Source organism: Neomonachus schauinslandi, chromosome 6 (genome assembly GCF_002201575.2).
Source record: "Neomonachus schauinslandi chromosome 6, ASM220157v2, whole genome shotgun sequence".
Taxonomy (NCBI): Eukaryota; Metazoa; Chordata; class Mammalia; order Carnivora; family Phocidae; genus Neomonachus; species Neomonachus schauinslandi.
The window spans coordinates 125,655,817-125,678,407 of record NC_058408.1 but is presented as its reverse complement, the minus strand read 5'-3'; the positions used below and the strand labels follow the sequence as shown (position 1 = coordinate 125,678,407).

At 44.3% G+C, this 22,591-nt stretch overlaps 1 protein-coding gene across 1 annotated transcript in view; it reads right to left on the bottom strand.

The window, feature by feature from the left end:
- The window catches only part of CNNM1 (cyclin and CBS domain divalent metal cation transport mediator 1), a 56,641-nt gene extending 37,850 nt beyond the window's left edge, over nt 1–18,791 (bottom strand). Inside the window, exon 1 of the mRNA XM_021699969.1 lies at nt 17,228–18,791. Within this exon, the coding sequence (XP_021555644.1) occupies nt 17,228–18,791 (1,564 nt within the window). The remainder of the gene's footprint in view (nt 1–17,227) is intronic.
- Nucleotides 18,792–22,591: the final 3,800 nt, after the last annotated feature.

The following is a 22,591-nucleotide window of genomic DNA, read 5'->3' as shown; positions in this document are numbered from 1 at the left end:
TCTACACCCTGATGAGACGCAAAGTAGAGAATATATACCTATGGCCTGGGTCTTGCTTGGACCACAGCATTAGGATGGTTTTGGTTGGAACTCAATCCTCAGTGAAGCATAAGGGGTCAGTCACACCTTTCTGGGATGAAGTCATATTATAGTCCTCCATTAAACATGAGATCCTCCAAGCCCAATGCTTTGGAATGCATTTCACTAGTTCAATGGCTGCCAACACTGGCTGTATGTTAGGATCATCTGAGAAGCTCTGATGTTTTAAAGACTTTATCCCACACCCAGAGATTCTGATGTCAACAGTTTGGGGTGGAGCCATGGCATCAATAGTTTAAAATATTCCCCAGATGATGCTAATGCTCAGCCAAGGTTGAGCACTACGAGTTGGCTTATAGTCATGGTTCTCAAAGTGTGCTCCCTGGACCAGCAGCATCAACATCACTAGAGAACTTAGTTAGAAACGCAAATTCTCAGGACCCACCCCACCCCTAGTAAATCAGAATCTCAGGGGTTGTGCCCAGTGATTTGTGATTTTAATAAGCTCTATGGCTAGTTCTGATGCAGGGTAAAGTTTGAAAACCACTGGTTTTCAGGCTCTGGCACTCTGGTTATCTGTCAGATGACTTACTAATGAGAAAGAAAAACAAGCACTGAGATGTCTAGTAACATCCTGGTCCCTTTGGTGCACCTGGTTTAAGTTGCCAGATGCTAAGTACTTACTAAAAGACAGAAAAGAACCTCCTGGAACAAAGGGTAGTTGTAGTAGCAAGCTGATGAGTGTGCTCTCTCATATGATGTGGTGGTTACGGCATTTGGTTGACTTTGGGCAGAGTGAGTGTTGACTGTTTAATGCTGAGCTTGAAAAGGGATTTCTTGTAGCTTTTGTACCAATCACCTCTGAGACAAGCTTGAGGAGCTGCACTATCTATTAGGCTCTTGGTGTGTCTCACTCAGGTCAATAAAATTTACCAGTACTGAAAGTCAAACTAGTCACTTACTTCTCTTGTCCCCCAAATCCAAAGGGTGGTCCTAGTACTGGTTTCTGGAAGTAGCCTATCTCATCACCCCGGGCATCAACACACCCAAACTACACGTCACATTTCTTAGAAGGGCAACTAGGTTTTCAGGCATTGCTTTTTTTTTTTTTCTTAAAGATTTTATTTATTTATTTGACAGAGAGAGACACAGCGAGAGAGGGAACACAAGCAGGGGGAGTGGGAGAGGGAGAAGCAGGCTTCCCGCGGAGCAGGGAGCCCGATGTGGGGCTCAATCCCAGGACCCCGGGATCATGACCTGAGCCGAAGGCAGATGCTTAATGGCTGAGCCACCCAGGCGCCCCCAGGCATTGCTTTTAAAGCAACAGTTCTCTCCCTGTTTAGTCAACAAAACAAGGAGGCAACCCACAGAATGGGGGAAGATATTTGCAAATGACACGACAGATAAAGGGCTGGTATCCAAGATCTATAAAGGACTTCTCAAACTCAACACCCAAAAAACATATAATCAAGTCAGAAAATGAGCAGAAGACATGAACAGACACTTCTCTGAAGAAGACATACAAATGGCTAACAGACACATGAAAAAATGTTCATCATCATTAGCCATCAGGGAAATTCAAATCAAAACCACATTGAGATACCACCTTAGACCCGTTAGAATGGCAAAAATGGATGGTACAGCCACTTTGGAAAACAATGTGGAGGTTCCTCAAAAATTTAAAAATAGAGCTACCCTATGACCCAGCAACTGCACTCCTGGGTATTTACCCCAAAGACACAGATGTAGTGAAAAGAAGGGCCATATGCACTCCAATGTTCATAGCAGCAATGTCCGCAATAGCCAAACTGTGGAAAGAGCCGAGATGCCCTTCAACAGATGAATGGGTAAAGAAGATGTGGTCCATATATACAATGGAATATTACTCAGGCATCAGAAAGGATGAATACCCAACGTTTACATCAACATGGATGGGACTGGAGGAGATTATGCTAAGTGAAATAAGTCAAGCAGAGAAAGTCAATTATCATATGGTTTCACTTATTTGTGGAACATAAGGAATAGCATGGAGGACATTAGGAGAAGGAAGGGAAAAATGAAGGGGGGGAAATCGGAGGGAGAGATGAACCATGAGAGACTATGGACTCTGAGAAACAAACTGAGGGTTTTAGAGGGGAGGGGGTGGGGGGATGGGTTAGCCTGGTGATGGGTATTAAGGAGGGCACGTACTGCATGGAGCACTGGGTGTTATACGAAAACAATGAATCGTGGATCACATCAAAAACCAATGATGTATTGTATGGTGACTAACATAACATAATAAAATTAAATTAAAAAAAATAAAAAATAAAGCAACAGTTCTCAACTGGGCTGGTTCGATGTCCCCCACCCCCACCCTGAGGGGACATTTGGTAATGGCTGGAGGCAAATTTGAGTTGTCACACTTGGGGCGGGGAATGCTACTGGAATCTAGTGGGGAGAGGCCAGAGATACAGCTAAGCATCCTGCAATGCCCAGGACAGCCCCACTACAAGGAATGTCAATAGTGCTGAGATTGGAAACTGCTTTAAGGAGACAGAAAGTCAGCAAGCGGTGGCAATACCACAACTATATTTCAGTGTTGGAAGAAGTGGAAATATTCTCCAAGGGTTTTTAATAAATATAGCCTCTAGATGGTTTAGGCACATCACAGGGAAGACCTCCTAAGGCCTCTGTCAGCATATGCCTTGGAAAAAAAAAAAGCAAATAATTGATTTGCTTCTTTTCTCTTTCAAAAATAGCTACAGCACTTTGCTAAGGTAACTGTTCCCAAGATAAAATTTAGAAGCTAAGACAAAAGCATAATTGCTTGGAAATAGAGAACTAAGGAAAGCAGAAATCATTTTATGGTTTTATGGGTTTTGCCTCTCTTATGACCTTCACCTTGTAAAATACATTGACATTTGCTACCTTTTTATTCTCCCTGGTGTCCCTGCAGCATCTTTTATTCATTTAGTAGACAGCATCGAGTGCCTCTTCTTTCTTACCTTGGTCTTAGGAACCGTCTACCCTGGAGAGTGCCCTGAACTCCAGGTGTGTTCCTGGGAGCAGTAGCACTGAACCTCACCTGGGTGCTTGTTCAGAATGCATGTTCTCAGGTACCACCTCTGACACCCAGAATCAGGACTTGGCGGTGAGGTGCAGTCCAGACAGCTGTTTCAATGGTATCCCAGGTGACTCTCACGCACACTGAAGTTCGAGAAGCACTGCTTCTGACACTTGCTACTCAACGTGTGGCCCCCGGACCAGAAGACTTGGCGTTAGGGGGAAGCTCGTGAGAGCTGTGGCAGCTCAGCCCCATCCCCTCAGTCTGAGTCAGAATCTGCATGTCCTCAGGATTTCCAGGTGGTTCTTCCGCACATCTGAGTAGGAGAACTGGTCAGGACCCTGGTTTCCTTCCCACCCTTATGACTGTTATTTTTCTGTTTCCACTGCTGATTCCTTCATCCTCACCTAAAGATAAATACATCTCAAAGGCTCTAGCTCAGTGATTCTCAACCCTGGCTGCAAGTGGGAGTCACCTGGGGAGCTTTAAAACCTATTGATTACCTGTATGCCACTCGCAGAAGTTCTGATCTAACTGGCTTGGGGTGCAGTCCAGGCATTGGGATGTTTAAAACTCCTTCAGGTGTCTCTACTGGGCAGTTAAGAGTCTCTGCTCCAGTCCTTGATCCTCTGCTCCCCTCTTCTTGATTACAGATCCCAGCAGAGCCCAACACTTGAAATATCACCACCACCTCTCCCCTGAGGACTCAATTCATATCTCAGCATCGTGTCTACTTTGATCTCCCATCCTGTTTTAAACATTTTGCCTGAGCTGTCTCTTTGTCTTGTCAAAATCACTTATCTCAATAGGATCACATGATCTTCAAGGGCCATTATCCTCGTTCTTCCTGCCTCTTCCCTACAGTAAGTGGCACTATCAACCTTCTAGTTACCCAGGGTCATCACTCAGGAGTCACTTTTTACTTCCTTTTCCTTGTTCCTATTAGGAAACAAAATCCCCGCATTCTTGCAATCTGCCTTTTCTTCCTTCATTTTATCAACAAGTATTTATTAAATGCCTGCTATGTACCAAGCACTATTCTAGGCACTAGAAATTCAGCAATAAACACAATGGACAAAATCATTGCCCTTCTGTAGCTTACATTCTAGTAACTTGGGGTGAGAGATAATAAGCCAAAGAAATACGTAAAATCTACATCACAGCTCTAAGGGGAAAAGGAAAGCAGGGTAGAGCAATGAGGAAGTGTGTGGGTGTTACAATTTTAGGTAAGGGAGGGCAGGGATGAAGTCCCTGAGAAAGTGGTATTTGAGTAAAGATCTGAAGGCAGTGAGGTGGGGAGCCCTGTGGGTATCTCGGGGACACTTTTTGCAGTAGAACAAGAAGCAAAGGCCCTTAGTTGGAAGTACTACTGATGTGCTTAAGGAATAGCAAGGATGCCAGTGGGGTAGCTGCTGAGTGTGGGAGAGGACAGTAGTAGGAGCCAAGGTCAGGGAAGGGGTGGTTGTTGCACCTGCGATAAAGCCTGCAAGGCCTCTGTAAGGACCTGGCTCTTTGAGTGAGATAAAGCCATTGTACAGTTTCACATGTGTGTGTGTGTGTGTGTGTTTTGACAAGAGTGATGTGATCTGACTTATGTTTTAAAAGGCTCTTCCTAGCTGTTGTGTTAGGAATGGACATAAAGTGGGCAGAAGTAGAAGCACAGAGACCTCATATGAAGCTCTGGCAGTCATCCAAGTGAGAGATGGGCTGTGGCTTGGCTGGGAGGTAGTAGGGGAGGTGGTGAGATATAAGCAGATTCTCTGGATCTGTTGAAAGCAGAGCCTACATGAGGGATTGGATGTGGGGCAAGAGCAAAAGAGAAGTTTGGGCCAGAGTAGCAATTTACAGAGTTTGGAAATATTGTATGAGGAGTCAGTATGGCACCAATAGCAGAAGCTTAGTTTTGGACAGTTTAAGTTTGGGATGCCTTTCAGACCTCCACGTGGAATGTCAAGTGGTAGCTGGAAATAGAAGTCCAGAGTTGATGATATCTTTGGGAGAATGAGAAATAATCATTTGGGAGAAATAATCACAGGAGTGAGACTAGACAAAGAGATCCATTTCTGAGCCTTGGGGTGTTCCAACATTTAGAGGTCATAGAAATGCAACATTCCTGCAACAAATACTTGAGCATCTGATATGGGTAGGCCCTGCACCAAGTGCTGAGGATACATCAGTGAATATGATGTAGGAGGAACCAGTAAAGGAGCCTGAGAAGGAACGTCTAGAAGGTAATGAAGTCTCAGAGGTTTTCTCCATTCCAACTGCAAGTGCACAGTCCTTAATTTCCATGTCCTCATCACATCCTGGACAACTGCACTAATATCCTAACCAATCCTCCTTTTGTTTTCTCCAACTCCAATCCATTCTATCCACAAAAAACCAGACTGACTGCCCCCAAACAGCATTTATGAGCTTATTCCCCACTTCAGGAACATGTACCAGTTCCCAGGAAGGATCATTTCTGAAGTCTTCTTGCTGCCATTAAAGGCCTCCATGGTTTTTTGGTATATACCTTGCCTTCTTTCCCACTACCCTAAATGGATTGTGTTTATCCCCCAAAACAACAATTGGTCCAAGGATACTCAGCTAATAAATGGTAGAGCCAATATTTGAACTCAGGGAACTGAACAGGACCCACCCACCTGGGGTTTGTGGGAAGCTTCAAGACAACTAAACGAGACTGGATCCTTGAACTTCAGGCCTCTCAGACTGAGAGCTGGTCTTAGAGGCAGCCCATGGGGCCAGTTTGTGTCTCTCTAGGTTCAGGCTAAACATAACCAGGATCCTCAGCTTAAAAAATCACCATGATGACCCAGAGTGATCTAGCTAAGCTTTGACTGATGGTGACATTCGCAGGTCATGAACCAACCTCAGACATGAAGAAAGACACTGAAAGGCAAATAACCCTGGTCTAAGTTGCCTAGAGATCATACAGTTCTGGGCCAGTCCAGAGGCTCTGGCCGAGCTAGGTTGGTCCCAGGGAGGAAAGAAGTGTGGCTCTCAGGGGCTCTATTTAAGTAGGTCAGACTCCAGAGGTGACCTTAAAACCCACCCTTTTGAAGGTTATCATTCTGGTAAAAACAGCCAACAGCTACTCCAACGTTCTCCCCACTGTTTCTGATCTAAACCAAGCTGACTCCTGAGAGCACAGATCAACATTCACCCCATTTTCCAGTTTTTGCCCTAGGGGTAATTGCCATACCTATTGTTCAGAGGGTGCACACATTAACCTCTAGTCTTCATCATATCTCTGCCAAATGGGGATTGGTATTATTAATATATGAATGAGAAAACGGAGACTCAGAGAAATAATCACTTGTCCAAAGTAAACAGCTCTCACTTCTGTTCATTATGTCCAGTCACATTTACATGGGTTGGATCAGAGAAAGCACTTGTTAAACTAACTGACTAACTAGATACAATTTGTGTCATTAGATCAATAAGGTAGAAGGCAAATGGTGGAGTGTCTTGAATGTGGTGTAGTAGAGGCATTATCTTTAGCCTTTGCAGTAAACTTACCATGTAGTATCATTATTCCCATTTGGGGAAGGGAGATAAGCCTCAGTCAGAGTGGTAGAGTCACCTGCCCTAGTACACAGCTAGTAAACAAAGAAGCCGGGATCTGAGCCCAGGTGTCTAGGACTCAGTGCCTGTGGCTCCATGGCCTGAGGCAGCAAGTCACAGATGTGGCCTCTGATTCTGCCTCAGTCACTAACACTGAGCAGGACACTCATGTCTCCAGATCGCAGGTGCCTCATATACGAAAAGGGAAAAAATGCTACTGACTTCACATGCATGGTGGTGCAAAAGGAGTTAACTGTTTGGGAAAGTTCTTTGCAAATGTAAAGATTAACTATAAGGGATTATCATTGCTATTTTTATTATTTGTCTTTTCTGGGCCTCAGTTTCCTCCACCTTAAAATTAAAGGATGGGACCAGGTGACCTCCAAGGTCCTAAAATTCTCTATTTTTTTTTTTTTTAGAGGGGGGTGCAGAGGGGGAGAGGGAGAATCTTAAGCAGGCTCCACGCCTGAGATCATGATCTGAGCCGAAATCAAGAGTCAGACACTTAACCGACTGAGCCACAAAGGCACCCCTAAAATTCTCTACTTTTAGAAGTCTAAACAGTCCTCGGCTACAAAAACAGTTTGGCTTTACAGGATGATTCTTTGTGGTGTATACCAGAATTTTAACAGTGCTGACAGTTGTAAGCCTCTTGCATTTACAAAGGGTTGTGAACTCAATACCAGGCACACAATTTATATGTTAATATTGAAGAATTCCATTGGAATAAGATGACAAAAAGATGTCTTGACACATGCTAGATTTTTTTTTTTTAATCTATACAAACAAATCAAATTACTTTCTATCAGATCAGGAAGAGAAACACAAAAATGTTACCATCCCTACCAGTCCTGTAGCAACCACCTTGATTTGGAAAAACAAAACAGTCCTTTTCTCTAGTTTATGAAAAAAGGCTATACTTTGTAGTAATTATCTTGCTCTACTTCATCCAAAATAGAATAATCAATACGCTTCTCACAAAAAAATTTCTTGAGCCACTAAAGGCAATTACATATATATATATATATATATTTTTTTTTTTTTAAAGATTTTATTTATTTGACAGAGAGAGACACAGCGAGAGAGGGAACACAAGCAGGGGGAGTGGGAGAGGGAGAAGCAGGCTTCCCGCTGATCAGGGAGCCCGATGTGGGGCTCAAACCCAGGACCCTGGGATCATGACCTGAGCCGAAGGCAGACGCTTAACGACTGAGTCACCCAGGCGCCCCTAAAGGCAATTATAAAAAAGCCAACTGTGTCACCCAGAACACCATGGTAACCAGTATTACCAGGGCATGAAAAAATAGTTGTTAGTCACTAGGATCTGAGCTGGTTGGCAGTTTGGCTTGCTAAGCAACACTGCAAAATTAGCAGAGTAATGACCCATTATCTGGAGATCTGACTTTTCACAGCTTTAAATCTGGTCCCAGAAGGAGCTACTCCAGGTCCATACACCAACCCCATGCCCTAGGCTCCCAGTCAAAGCCTAATTAATCATTTATTCAACTAATATTTATTGGAGCTTATTGTATACCAGGCACACAATTCCCAAAACATATATTTACTTGATTTCTCAGTAAATAGAGGCTCTGAAAGACACACAGAAAGAGTGGTTTTGTGATGAGTGAGGTGGGGGGGAGGGGTTGGCTCGAGGCCGACTCAAAGAGAACTAGCAGCTGATAACCAGGGGACAGAAGAAAATAGACAACGAATGGCTTTATAACACAGCATAAAATAACTACATTCTCATGACCACCCTCCTGCGTCATCAAGAAAAGATTAGGTTATATTTAGGATCCTTTCCTAAGGAAGGCAGGAATGGGCATAAAACATTTTAGAAATATCACCACCAAAAATGGTTAAAATATATAGCTTTGGCCTTTGGAGAGAACAGAAATTATGTTTGACAAATATCTCATTCTGCCTAGTTCCCCATTTTACTTGAAGAAAAGCATTAAGATCGTTGCCTTCCAGCATTCAAATGTGGCGTCCGCTTCTTTTCTGCCTTTATTCTTCTAGTTTAGTCTCCTGCCTCAGCTGGAATGCCCTTTCCCTTCATAATTGTTTGTCAAAATCCTTTTCCTCAGAGAATTTTCCCAGATCCTCCCAGGGAATTTCTCCCTTCTGCCTACCCCACAGATGTCTGGATGCCCTTGCCTACCTGCCAGGCTGCCCGGTACCCTTTCCATCAGAGACCTTCCTCCTTTCAGGCTCCTGGAGGGCAGGCTCTTTCCCATATTTAAATCTGCGTCCATCTCCCAGAGCCCTGGTAGCCATGCCCTCAGTGAATGTTCCTGAACTCGGCTGCCCACACAGTCACTAGGGTTAGAGGGAAGGTTGGCTGGCAGAGGTGGCACTTTCCCTAACGGATATTAAATGGCCCAGGAACCCACATGACAGCCACACTGCCCCCTTTCCTCAAAGCCTTTGCACGTCTGCCCCCTTCCCCCGGAAAGCTCTTCCTCTGGGAAACTCCTTCTTGCCACCCTTTAGGATTCAGCTCAAATATCACTTGGGGAGGGGGAGGAGTCTATCCTTCCCCACAAGACCAGGTCAGGGCCCCTATTATATGCTCTCATGCCTCCCTCTACCTTTTCTTCAAATCACTTGTTACCACTCGTAATTATTTATTGGTTAATGTAGATCTTTCTACTGCATGGCAAGCACCAGGAGGGCAGGAGGCCTGACACAGAATAATGTCATTTGGAAGGAAGGGAGGGAAGGACGGAGAGAGGGAGGGAGGGAGGAAGGAAGGAAGGAAGGTGAAGAGGGAGGTTGGAAGGGAGGTAGGGAGGGAGAAAGGAAAGAAGAATGAATTGAGAAGAATCCCAATTTGGAAAGGAAGAGACAGCAGACAATAAAGAGAATTGGAAGAGTTGTTATGAAAGGTCTTATTGGGCCTAGAGGTAAACCAGTTTAAGAAAGTATTAGGAACATCCACAGATACCACCCCCCGCCTTGATACCCAAATGCTTTAAGGGGTCCAGAAACACAACCCAATGTATTTGTTGTTAAAAAATGGAATTGAGGTGAGCTACTATATTCTTCAAATAAGAGAGGACTCACCAAGGATGATAAAACGAGGAAATGGAATTTAACTGCAGCCTGTGGGATTTAGATTAGATAAAAAGTCTGACAATGAAGGCTGTTACATGCTGGAAAAGATAACTAAATCTAAAAATGAAAGCGTGAATTAGACTCTCGGTCAGGTTTTTCAGTGCCCCTTCCAGCTCAGATTCTATTGTTACCTCATATTTCTTTTGCCAGGCTGAGAACAAATTATTTCAGAACAATATCACATAATCATAATAAAAATGTCTACAGAAAGAAATATAAATCAGCAATTTAATGCCTCGTATATCTAATTATTTCTACTTTTTCTTGTTTATTTTTGTTCTGCCTCCCTGTACATGATGGGCTATGCTTTGTTTACCGTTTACTCTAATTACTGTTTAGAAGGTAAACATTCTAAATTCTACTAATTATTATTTAGCAATGTTTAACATGTTTTTAAACCTATTACATCTAATTATATCGGTGAAATAGAACTTTGAGTGAAAATAATTTTTTATTTTACGAAAGACAAAAAAATGTAGCACTAATGTTTTGGCAGCTTTTTATAGAATTAAGCAATGGGATGATTATTCTTCCTGCTAAAGTATCACATCAGAATTTGGAGTGATAAAGCAAAACACTGACTTTTGAACCAGATTATTCCTCAGTGAAAATGTTACATTGTGTGTCTATGCCAGGAGCGTTTATTGGCTAGCTGGATCGTCTTTTAAGCAACAGATCACATGCGGTAGAACCAAAGATTGAAGAGGATACCTTTTTAGCTCCACTATGTCTGTCTTGTTCATCACTGTATTCCCAGGGCCTAGTACAGTGCCTGGTCTAAAGCGGAAGTTTAATATTTACTAAATAAATGAATGAATCAATGAATGAATGAACAAAGAATGAGTATGAAAACTGCAATAAGCTATTTTACAGCCGTGATGGTCTATAGATAGAATAATCCAACATTATGTGCATTATGAGGTGTTTTGTTTAGGAAGATGGTGTTACTAACCCAGCAGAGCCAAGTTGTTTAACTGTTAAACATTAGAGCAATAGCACCCAGAGGCCACTGACTTCAGAACGAATCTTTATTCCTTCTCCCTGTTCTCTGTATACGGTTGGTTTTCTCCTAAAAACAGTCTAATAAACAGAGTAAACTGTAGAAATTAAGTTCAACAAATCTTTAGGGCTCCATTTTATAAATCAGTCTTCCCAAATTATGGGACTCACTCCCAAGGAGACTACAGTGAAAATAATTATCACCATATAAAAAAATCACTCTTGGGATTAGAATGGGATATTTTATTAATGGAAGAAGGCAAGACCATGGATTTTTCTCTTTATTTTCTTTTTAAGAATTTGATTAAGGTTACTATGGGTGCTATATTTTTTAATATGACAAAATATTAGGAGTTATTATTTCAGGATGGTGGGATGATTACCTTCAGGTGATTTCCATGCTTTGTCTACTGTTCTATACTTTTCAGTTTTCTATACTGAATATGTAGTACAGAAACTTACAAACTTCAGTAAAAATTTTATAAAAGCCAAAAACCTAACCATAGTCACTCTCTTCTCCATGCTCTCATTGCATTTTTATATTTCTGTTGTATCACTTTTGTGTTAATGATTTATATACAGGTCTGTCTTATCCACATGCTACATGCTGAAACATGACTTGTGAATTGTAATGTTGTTGAAGTGGGGGGTGGGGAGAAAGGTGAGTCCAGCCTGCCTCCTGCTTTTCAAAGGGGAACACTCTTCTCCTATCAGGCTGTAGGCTCTTTGGGAGCAGGGACTGTATCTCATACATCCAACTCTTAGCACAGTGCTTTCAACACAACAAGGGATCAATAATTGTTACAATAAATAGATGTACCTAAAAAAGTGGAGAAACCATATATACAACACTTTTCTTCTAACACTTAAAATGTGCCTTTGTCCTGCATGGCCCACAATGATTGGCTGGAGATCATTAATGATGCATTTACTACAGAGCTGTGCAGATCCTTTCTGTTAAAGTTTAACTCCTTCAGTTACTCATTTAGTCATTCAGCAAGCACTTACTGAAAACTTATCATGTGCCGTATCTGTTGTTAGGTGTTACAGCTACAAAGACAGATAGGATAGTCTCTGGCTTGTTCTGTGGGTGTGCAGCACTAATAAGCAAAACCAATCATGCGACCTGTTAATTCAATAAGAGAGATATGGGACAATTAAGTTGGCTCAAACTGGGCTTTACAGAAGCTTCCCAGAGGAGCTGGAGCAGGGATTAATCAGGCAATGCATGTTCCTGAGAAAGAGGACAGCATGGGGAAAGGGACAGAGGCAATAGCCGTGTGGCTGTGAAATTCAATGCTGCCCGAGCAGGGAGCTGAGGTAGGGAGTGGTGAGGGATGAGCCTGGAGGGGAAGGCAGGGAGCAGGTCAGGAGAGCACAGCTTTGACTTCATCCTGCAGGCAGTGGGGGGAGAGCAGAAGCGTTTTGTGCAGGGGATGACGTCACCGGAGATTATTCCAGTGGCAAGGGAGAGGACAGATTGGAGGGAGACAAAAATTAGAAGAAGCAAAATTTCTTAGGAGGCATTTGCACAAAAGAGTAATAGGTTTGTGCTTATATTTAAGAATCTTAGTGAACATTTATTTAGCATTTATAATGACAATTACTAAATAAGCAGTATAATGCAGAAGTATCTTATTATTTCAACCAACCCTATAAGTAAATACCGTTATTATCCTCATTTTATAGCTAACAAAACAGACAGTTAAGTAACTGTCCCGAGGCCAGGATGCAGTTCGGGCAGTCTGGCAGCAAAGCTTATGCTCTTAATCACTATCTCATTTGTTTAATTTTCGTCTCTCCCATTGGAATGAAAGCCCTATGCAGACAGGACTGTTGTATGTTCTCCACCATGCCGAAACAACAGCTACACAGCAACTATTTCTTCGATAAATTCAATGACTCACCTGAGTGAAAGAGTGGACTAGACCATATATAGATACAAGAAATATTTTTGATGCAATTTTGGCAAATTTCTGGCAGACTTCAGTCATTGTTATGGACTGAATGTCTCTCTCCCCCGACCCAAATTCATATGTTGAAGCACTAACCCCCCTCCCCCCAGTGGGGCCTCTGAGGAAATCATTTAAGTTAGATAAGATCCTAAGGGTGGGGCCCTAAGCCAACAGGACTGCTATACAAGGAAGAGACCAGAGCTCACTCTCTCTGTATACACGTACTGAGGAAAGGCCATGTGAAGATGTACTGAGAAGCCAGGGAGAGAGCCCTCACCAGAAACTGAATCAGGTGGAACCTTGATCTTGGACTTCTGGCCTCTAAACAGTGAGAAAATAAACGTCTGTTGTTGAAGCCACCTAGTCGATGGCAACTCAACAGACATATCAGTGATTAGTAGGATGAGGGTGTGGGGTGAAGGGGAGCTTTCTCGCCTGGGAGACTGGCAGGGCAGTGGTGCTGCTGACTCGGGTAGAGAATCTGGGAAGAGGAGAGGTTGGTTATGGTCAATGGAACAACACTAATTATCCTATACTTTGGGTTCACCTCACTCAAACATAAAAAATACAGTAGAAATTAGCTACTTAAAACCATTCATTCAATAAATATTCTATTCATCCCCTTGTCATGGTGGCCGCTGTGCTTGTCCTGAGAATACAAAATAAGTAAGATTCATTGTCTGCCCTTAAGGAGCTCACAGTCCAGTAGGGAGAAATACTGTTCCTTTTTTTTTTTAAATTTTATTTATTTATTTATTTGAGAGAGAGAGAGAGAAACAGCATGAGAGGGGAGAGGGTCAGAGGGAGAAGCAGGCTCCCCGCCGAGCCGGGAGCCAGATGTGGGACTCGATCCCAGGACTCTGGGACCATGACCTGAGCCGAAGGCAGTCGCTTAACCAACTGAGCCACCCAGGCGCCCAATACTGTTCCTTTTAGTAAAGCTAGCATGCTAGCTAGAAAGACATTTTTCCTTTTCCCCATTTCTAAAGACCTGGAGCTCATAAGAAGTAAAGAGGTAAAATCCCATATGGGTAAGACCTTCGGAGTCACATGACCTGGGTTTGAATCTGGGCCTTGGAATACTAGCTTAGTGATGGTCTTAGATAGGCCAAGTAACCTTTCTGGGTCTTGGGTTCCTCACCTGTAACTGCAGAGTTGTTTTATGGATCAGATAAGAGAAGATAGGTAGAAATGTTTTGTAAAATGCAATATACATGTTAGCAATCACTGTAATTATAAAAGCTCCATTTCTAACCTATGAAAACTAGAGGTAAATCAGCCAGAGGCAGCAAGCCAGAGGTGAAAGGCTGGCTTTGAACCCTGTGGGTGGCAGGAGTTCTAAGGTAGAGGATGGAATGAGACTGGTGTAGTGGGAAAAGCACAGGCTTTAGGGTCTTGCAGATCTAGTTCAAATCACAATTCAGTTATCAACTGTGGGGAGTTGAATAAGTCAAGTAATGCATCTGAGCTTTAGTTTCTTCTTTTAGTATAAAATGGAGTTGATAATGTCCACCCAGGAGGGTTATTCTGAGTATGTAAAGGGCTTGGCAGGGTGCCTATCAGAGCTGTTGCTCAATTAATGGTAATTGTTCCTATTTATCATTTTCCTCCCCTACCTCCTAAGGGGTTTGTTTAGTTACTTGAGATGCAAAGAAGTGAGGGAAACAGAAGGGCTTTTATGACTTACTTTAAAAGTTATTTTTAAAGGTAAAGAAAAGTAGTTCAACTGGGCTTTCCTTTCCTAACCTATGGTGCAAACACAACGTGTATAGAAAATGACCACTGTGTTATATGGCATGAAGCCAGAGAACACTCAACTTGATACTTATTCCTTGTATTTATTCTAAGTAAATCTACCAATCACTATTAATAAGGTTCGCTGAAGGCAATGCTTCTCAGGCTCTAATGTACACATGAGTCACCTGGGTGCTTGTTAAAATGCAGATTTTCATTCAGTGGATTTAAAATGAGGTAGGAAATTCTGCATTTCTAACAAGGTCCGAGGTGAAGCCCATGCTGCTGGTTTCTGGAGCACACCTTGAGGAAGGAGCAAGGCTCTGAAGGGATGTGGAAATCTCTTCGTTGGCATGGTGTGCGTCGTAATTCCCAGCTTCTCTTGAGCGATCTAGCTAACTACAAACTGACTACTGATAGAACACAGACAAGCCTTTTTCAGACCAGATTTAGAAATTCTGCAGCAGGGCTCATTTCAGATCAGTACTGACTTTTTTTGAGCAGCCTACTATGTGCAAGGCACTGTGCAAGGTGCGAAGGATACAAAGGTTAGTGAGACACAATTCCTGCTTCTGAAGACTGTCTTTATTCTGACATGGTACACCCTTGTAGACTGTTAACTTTCTAAGGGCACTGTTATTGTCTCACCTATTGCCTACTCCATAGGTACTCAATAAATAGTAAATGAACGAATGAATGAATGAGTTTATAGGAGTTTCATGAAAAATATCCTCCAGTAGCACATGACAATGAGACACTATCTTAACTGCACTCTCTCTTAACTATCACGTTTAAGGGATAGTTATGTTAGAATCAGGCTGATAGGGTGGGCCCTAATCCAACCTGACTGATGTCTTTATAAGAAGAAATGATTACAACCACAGAGATTCCAGGAATGAGCTCACACACACTGAAGGATGACCGTGAAAGGACACAGAGAGAAGGCAGCCATCTGCAAGCCAAAAGGAGAGTCCTCAGAAGAAACCAAACCTGCCGACACCTTGATCTTGGACTTCCAGATTCCAGAACTGTGAGGAAATAAACTTCTGTTGTTTAAGCCACTCAGTTTATGGTATTTTGTTATGGCAGTCCTTGCAAACTAATATATAAATTTTCACAGTTTTTATGCCCAGATCCAAGACTCCCTTCTGTAGCAGTCTTACAAAATGTAAGAATAATTCTAAGAGTGGATGGATGAACCTAGGAGTACAGTGGGATCGAGTCAGGGAAGGACTTAGGGGAGACAGATGGAAAAGGGTTAAACAACAGCCCAAACTGGGCTAAAACAACTGTAATATATACACATTTCCCTCTCATTCTCATGATACCAACACGAAGTCTACAGCTGGGACTGAAAATAGGTTTTTAACTCCTCCCCCCCCACCCCCCTTTTCAGGCTACACTTTGATACTTAACACAATTTTATTTGTCCAAAAAAATTGTGGCAGGAGGAAGACCCCAGATTTCTCTTTGTATGAAAGTCCTAAAGAGTACTTGTGATGATAAAGTAATGAGACTGAACTTTTGATAATCAAAAAGATGTATCAAGATATGCCAAATGTCCTGCTAGCCACAGGGAAGCTATATTTGAAGCTTGATTCTATAGTCAGGGGATTGATGTTTTTGTTCTGTTTTTACTAAACATGCTAACTCATATGTACAGATGAATGCCTCCTTCAAAATGGTCATTCTAGAAGGTTCTACACTTATTCTCACCATGTCACTGTTCTCAACTCATTCCTGGAATTGTTTTCAGGGTCTGTGAGATAGTCTTCTGCACTCAATGGTGACTCTTGAAGGTGGATTTGATTTTCAAAAACAATCAAGTGTTCTTCTGGTTAACTAGGAGAACCAGTCAAACTGTGTAATCCCAAGAAGATTGACCCTAAAGAATCCAGGCTGATTTTTCTTGAGTGAATTGTACTCAACTCCAGAAGACAGTTTCTAAAGGCAAACCCCAGATGGTAGTAGATATGCTATAGACATGATAGGGGTGGAGTGGTGACTGCTCTGAAGGAAACCCCATTCATTTGTATATGCGAATTTTCTAGTGGTTCCCTTTACCAGAATATTTCCTCACATCCAGATCCACCCTCTCTCATGGAACCCCAGTTCCCAGAAGTACAAGGACCTTGATGCCGTAGTCAACTTTTAGTCTGGGTCCATTTTTAATCCAACCTGGTTATTGGGAAAGTTAAATAAGGGAGAAGAACCACTAAGGTGTCTGGGGCTTACTACTCTGTGTGATTCAAAGGATGGAAAGGACCCAGAGGGAAGTTCCTGGGACATAACTTTCTGCTCCATGTAAGAAAGACATTATCAGCAGCTGGAGCTGTCCAACAATGGAGTTAGTTTGCCTGGGAGATTGTGAGTTTCCAGCCCTGGGAAGAATTTAAAAGGAAGGCTGCTTATTATCGGAGGCTGTAGAGGATCCTCCTGTACTGGGTGGGGAGCTACCCAATGATCTCCAAGGACTATCACGGGTCCAACCTGCACAATACCTGGCAATTGTTAGGTCCTGAAAAATACTGAAAGGGAATGAATGAGGCATATAGCGCATCTTGTGAGCCAAGTAAAAGGTTAGAGCCTGGGGCTCAGTCATCTGCAAGGAAGGTAGGAAAAAGTGAAATGAAAATAGCCACCAAGAGGTGGGGCCTTCCTTGAGTTTTTGCTATCATAGGAGAGTTGCTTTGCACACCTGAAACTTCACATGTTTATGAATACTTTTGAAGGGGGAAGTAGCTGAGAGAGGAGATAGACCACTGCTCACCCTTCTTAAACTCCTCCAGCACCGTGTCCAGCCGGGTATCATTGAAGACGCAGTGCAGGGGCCGGTTGTAGAAGCGAGTGACGGTGAGCAGCGGCGTGCAGTCGTCGGGGTCCACGAAGGCCAAGTCCTTGACAAACAGAATGTCCACAATGTTGTGCCGCTGATCGCCCTCGTACACGGGGATGCGAGTGTAGCCGCTGCGCAGAATCTCCGAGACCGTGGCGAAGTCGAGCACGGCGTCCGAGCGCAGCATGAAGCAGTCCCCGAGGGGGGTCAGCACCTCCTCCACCACCTTGGTGCGCAGCTCCAAGGCGCCCTGGATGATGTTGAGTTCCTCCTTCACCAGGTCGCTGTAGGGGTCCGCGGCCCGTAGCGTCTCCAGCAGCTTCTCCCGCGTGTAGAAGGTGCTGATCTCCTGTCGCAGCGCCCAGTCCAGCAGGCGGCCCAGCGGGTAGCACACGGGGAAGGCGGCCGCCATCAGGAGTCGGGTCAGACACACGCTGTGCGAGGCGATGGCCAGCCCGTGCCGCGAACAAACCGAGTAGGGGCAGATCTCGGCGCCCAGAAACACGGCGCCGGTGCACACGAGCGCCGGCAGCCACGGGAAGTGAATCCCTGCCTCGCCGTCATCTTCTCCAGTGCCCCCGACGCCCGGCGGCAACGAGGCGTACAGCCAGCCGGCCAGGGCCGCGTTGGCTCCGGCTTGGCCCAGGAGCAGGGTGCAGAGCAGATGGGTCCCCCTGCCGCGCACGGCCTGCACGCGGCGCGCCTGCTCCTGCTCTGCGGCCGAGCCACTGTTCCGCAGCACCCGTAACTCCACCGGGTCCAGCGAGAGCAGGCTCAGGCGCAGGCCGCTGAATAGGGCAGACAGGGCGAGCAGCAGGAGCGCCCCGAGCGCCCGAAGCCACGCGGGCGTCAGCAGGTCCCCGCCAGGACCGTACAGCCGCGGGCGGACGCGCAGCAGGAAGCCGCCGGCGGCGCCGTGGTGGTGCCAGGCGCGCCCGTCCCAGGCGCACAGCGAGAAGAGCTTCCCGCCACCGCCCGCTCCGCCCCTCTCTGCCTCGCCCTTGCGCAGCTCCCGCACCCGCACCTGGACTAAAGCCGAACCCGCCACGCCTCCGGGGCGCAGGGGACCCAGGACCTCCACGTCCGACGCCCAGTCGCTCTGTTCGCGGCAGCGCTGCGGCCCCGGGCGGCGCGTGGGGACAGCACTGGGCGCCACGCCGCTACTTCCCGGGGGCTCCTCGATGAACACGAGCCGCGGAGCCCAGTCGCCGGTGCCGTTCTCTCCCGGGGAAAGGGTGGGTGCGGGCACCCGCGCCGCGGGCGCCGCGGGCCCGGGCTGGAAATAGACGCGCAGGAGGAAGCTGGTGCCTTCCGCGGCGCGCAGGGTGCCCCCTTCCAGGGACACGCGGCCTCCAGCGGTGTCCTCGGGCCGCAGGCCCAGCAGCCAAGCGGCGGCGGCCGGGGGCTGAGGGGACAGGGAGAAGAAGAGCAGGAGCACAGCGCCTCGGCTGCAGCAGTCCCGGAGCCTGACACCCACCGCTGTTGCCGCAGCCGCCATCCTGCACCCGGCGCGGCTGCACGTGATACTGCAGAGAACAGTGCGAGATCTGGAGGGAGGAGGAGCCGGAGCCGGGAACCCGGCCGCGGGCAGGTCACCACGTGTGCGCCCCCTGCGAGCGTGGGCTGGAGGCGATGCGGGTTCAGACCCTGCCCCCGCCGGGGGTCCCCGCAGGAGGCCGGAGGTGGCTACGCATCACTGCACCACGCATAACCCCCGAAACACTTAGGTGTATCTGAGCGGCAGCCTAAGGAAAGCTTGGCTTTGGAGCTCGGCCTCCTGCTCCAGCAGTAGGGCGCCCCTCCGGGAGCTCCTACCCGGCAGTAATTCCCTGTCGGCCCCACTGCTTCCCCATTGGCCAGGGATATTTCCCAGCGTTTTGCCTCTCCTCCTGTCTCTTGCCTTCCCCCTTCTGGTCAAAAGATACGCCGGAGACAAGTCTTGAGTCTGTAAAAACTTTGCATTTGGTCTCAAGTCTGGTTGACCTTTTAGGTTTTAAAAATTTCCTAATTACTTAAGTTCAACTCCTTCTTAAGTTCCAAATGTCCATGAATAAGATCCAAATGTCCATAATAAATTGTGACATTACTAGGTTATGGAATACTATGCAGCAGGAAAAAAGAATGATGGGGATTCATGTGTTTGTGATATAGAAATATCTCCAAAGTAATAGCTGAAAAATAGGGAGGGGCGCCTGGGTGGCTCAGTCGATTAAGCGTGGGACTCTTGAATTCTGCTGAAGTCATGATCTCAGTGTCCTGAGATGGGCACCGTGCTCAGCAGGGAGTCTGCTTGAGATTCTCTCCATCTCCCTCTGACCTTACCCCCACTCGTGCTTGCCTGTCCTCTCTCTCTCTCTAAAATAAATAACTCTTAAAAAAAGAAAAATAGTGAGATGCAGAACAATGTATGATATGCCAGTTTGAGGGAGGGGGAGAAGCAGACTCCCCGCTGAGCAGGGAGCCCGACGCAGGGCTCGATCCCAGGACCCTGGGATCACGACCCGAGCTGAAGGCAGACACCCAACCATCTGAGCCACCCAGGCGCGCCACTTTTACATTTTTAAAAAGTAATACAGACCTATAGTCAATTTACCCAAGAAAAATGAAAACATATGTTCACACAAAAACCTGCACACAAACATTAATAGCTAAAGTTAAATGTAGATGTGCATATATACACATATAAAAGATTAATATGCAGAAGATACACCAGAAATTTCTAAGTGTTCACCTCTAGGGAGCAGGACTAGATAGGAAGTTTTGTTGAGAGATACTTAAAATATATATATAAACAGGAGGTTGCAAAGAAAATACAGAGATCCTCCTACTCCTCACACAGTTTTCCCCAGGGGTTACATCTTAACTATAGTATAATACCAACAGCAGGAAATTGGCACGGGTGTAAAATGTATGTATAGTTCTATCTCATTTTATCACATGGGTAGATTTACATAACCATCACTGCAATCAAAATGCAGATTTTTTCTATCACCATAAAGCTCTGGGAGGGAGACTTTTTTTTTTTACTGAATTCCTTGTTTTGTTTGAATTTACCACCGGCTGGTTACTTTATTTTTACTTTTATAAATTTATTTTTAAAATTTATATAGTAAAATTCACTTTTTGATGTGCTGTTCTATGAGTTTTGACAAATGCATATTCATGTATCGCAATCAAGAATAGTGCCATCACCCTTCAATATTCACTCTCTCTCTTTGCGGAACCCCTCCCCCAATCCCATCCTCTGACAACCACTGATTTGTTTTCCCCTATAGTTTCCTCTTCCAGAATGTCATATAAGTGGAATAATACAATTAAAGCCTTTTGGATCTGGCTTCCCTTACTTAGTGTAACACATTTGAGAGTCATCCATGTTGTTGTGTTCATTCCTTTTTATGGCTGGGTAGTATTCTATTACATGGATGCACCAAAGTTTGTTTATTCATTTACCAGTTAAAGAACATTTGAGTTATTTCCAGTTTTTGGCAATTATGAATAAAGCAGCTATTAATGTTTGTGTGCAGGTTTTTGTGTGAACATATGTTTTCATTTTTCTTGGGTAAATTGACTATAGGTCTGTATTACTTTTTAAAAATGTAAAAGTGGCGCGCCTGGGTGGCTCAGATGGTTGGGCGTCTGCCTTTAGCTCCGGTCGTGATTCCAGGGTCCTGGGATCGAGCCCCGCGTCGGGCTCCCTGCTCAGCGGGGAGTCTGCTTCTCCCCCTCCCTCTGCTTCTCCCCCTCCCTCTGCTTCTCCCCCTGCTCATGCTCTCTGTCTCTCTCTCTGTATCTCTGTGTCTCGAATGAATAAATAAAAAAATCTTTAAAAAAAATGTAAAAGTAACAATAATTTGACATGCTACCTTTGGCTCCTTCGACTAACTTAAAAAATCATTGCTTTGTGTGAAATCTTATTTTCCATAGAATTTGTAAGACCCCAAAATATTGATTAAAAAAGCCTTGCGAATGATATAGCTCAGTACAAATGGTTCTAGCTAAAAGTTATCTTGTTTTCATTACAAACTCTTATCATCCAGAGTGGAAATAACCCCTTCCCAGTTTGGGACTGGACAGGCCTTAGTAGACTGCTGGTCACATTCCTACATAGAGGCCTTTCACAGGGAATGTGAAATAGAATGCAAGGATTGTGAAACAAACCTACTATTGCCTTAAAATTCACTAGAGCCTGCCTTTTGTGTGGGCAGCTTGAGAGATAGAAGGAAGATTTGATCTCAAGAGGGAACATTGAGGCATGTAGGGGAAGTATGGAGAAAAGGGAGAAGAGGGGTGATCTTTTCTTTTAAGTATTGGCAAAAACTGCTCTCACCTTTCTCCTCACACTTGTATCTCTCTCCTCCCCCAACCCAACTTCCTCAGCACAAAGCTACCTGCTATCCTAAGGGTTCTCCTACCTCTTTTGGGCCACAGGAATTTATCATCATTATAATCCCACTTAACAACTTAATCAAGCTTTAGTGTTACAAAGGAATGTCTTATTTATTATTTCACACACACACACACACACACACACACACACAATAGCCCTGTGTAGTAGATGTAATTCTACCCACTTTACAGATCAGGTTAAATGACTGGGTAAAACTTCTTTGGATTCTAGATTGATGCCCCCTCACCTTGCAGTGTTGACCAGTACCAGAATAAAACCCTTCAAAAATATTAGATCAGGAATTTAAAAACCTAAATTTCTGATTATAAAGTATTACATGCTCATTGAAAATAAAATTTTAATGCCAAAAAGCATTAATAAAAATAAACTATAACCCCACCATCCAGAGATAAACAGCGTTAATATTTTGGCACATTTCCTTTTTTTATTTTCTATATACACTGATAACAGAAATACACACACATACATGCCCTCAGATATTTGTCTATTTTATAATTGAATACATATTATACATACAATTCTACTCTTCTTCTGTCACTTAATATATCAAGAGCATTCTCCTGAATTTAAAAAAATCTTTTGTAAACATAATTTTTAATGAATGGGACTATTACTGTATCTATATCTATTATATTGGAAGAGAGGGGGAATGTAAGAATGAAACTATTTCCAGTTGCTTCAACTCTATTATTCACAAGTGTTAAGCTTAGGAAAGTCAATCCACTTTTCTGGACCCATTTCCTCATCTGTGAAATGAAAGACAGTTTTAAGATCCCTAACCTTTCATGAGTCAGTGAGGAAGGGCTAATGTACACTGGGTGAAGATAATCTAGAGAGACATACTTTTCCTTTACTGAACAGGAGATTCTGGAAAAATACTGGGTTTCCAG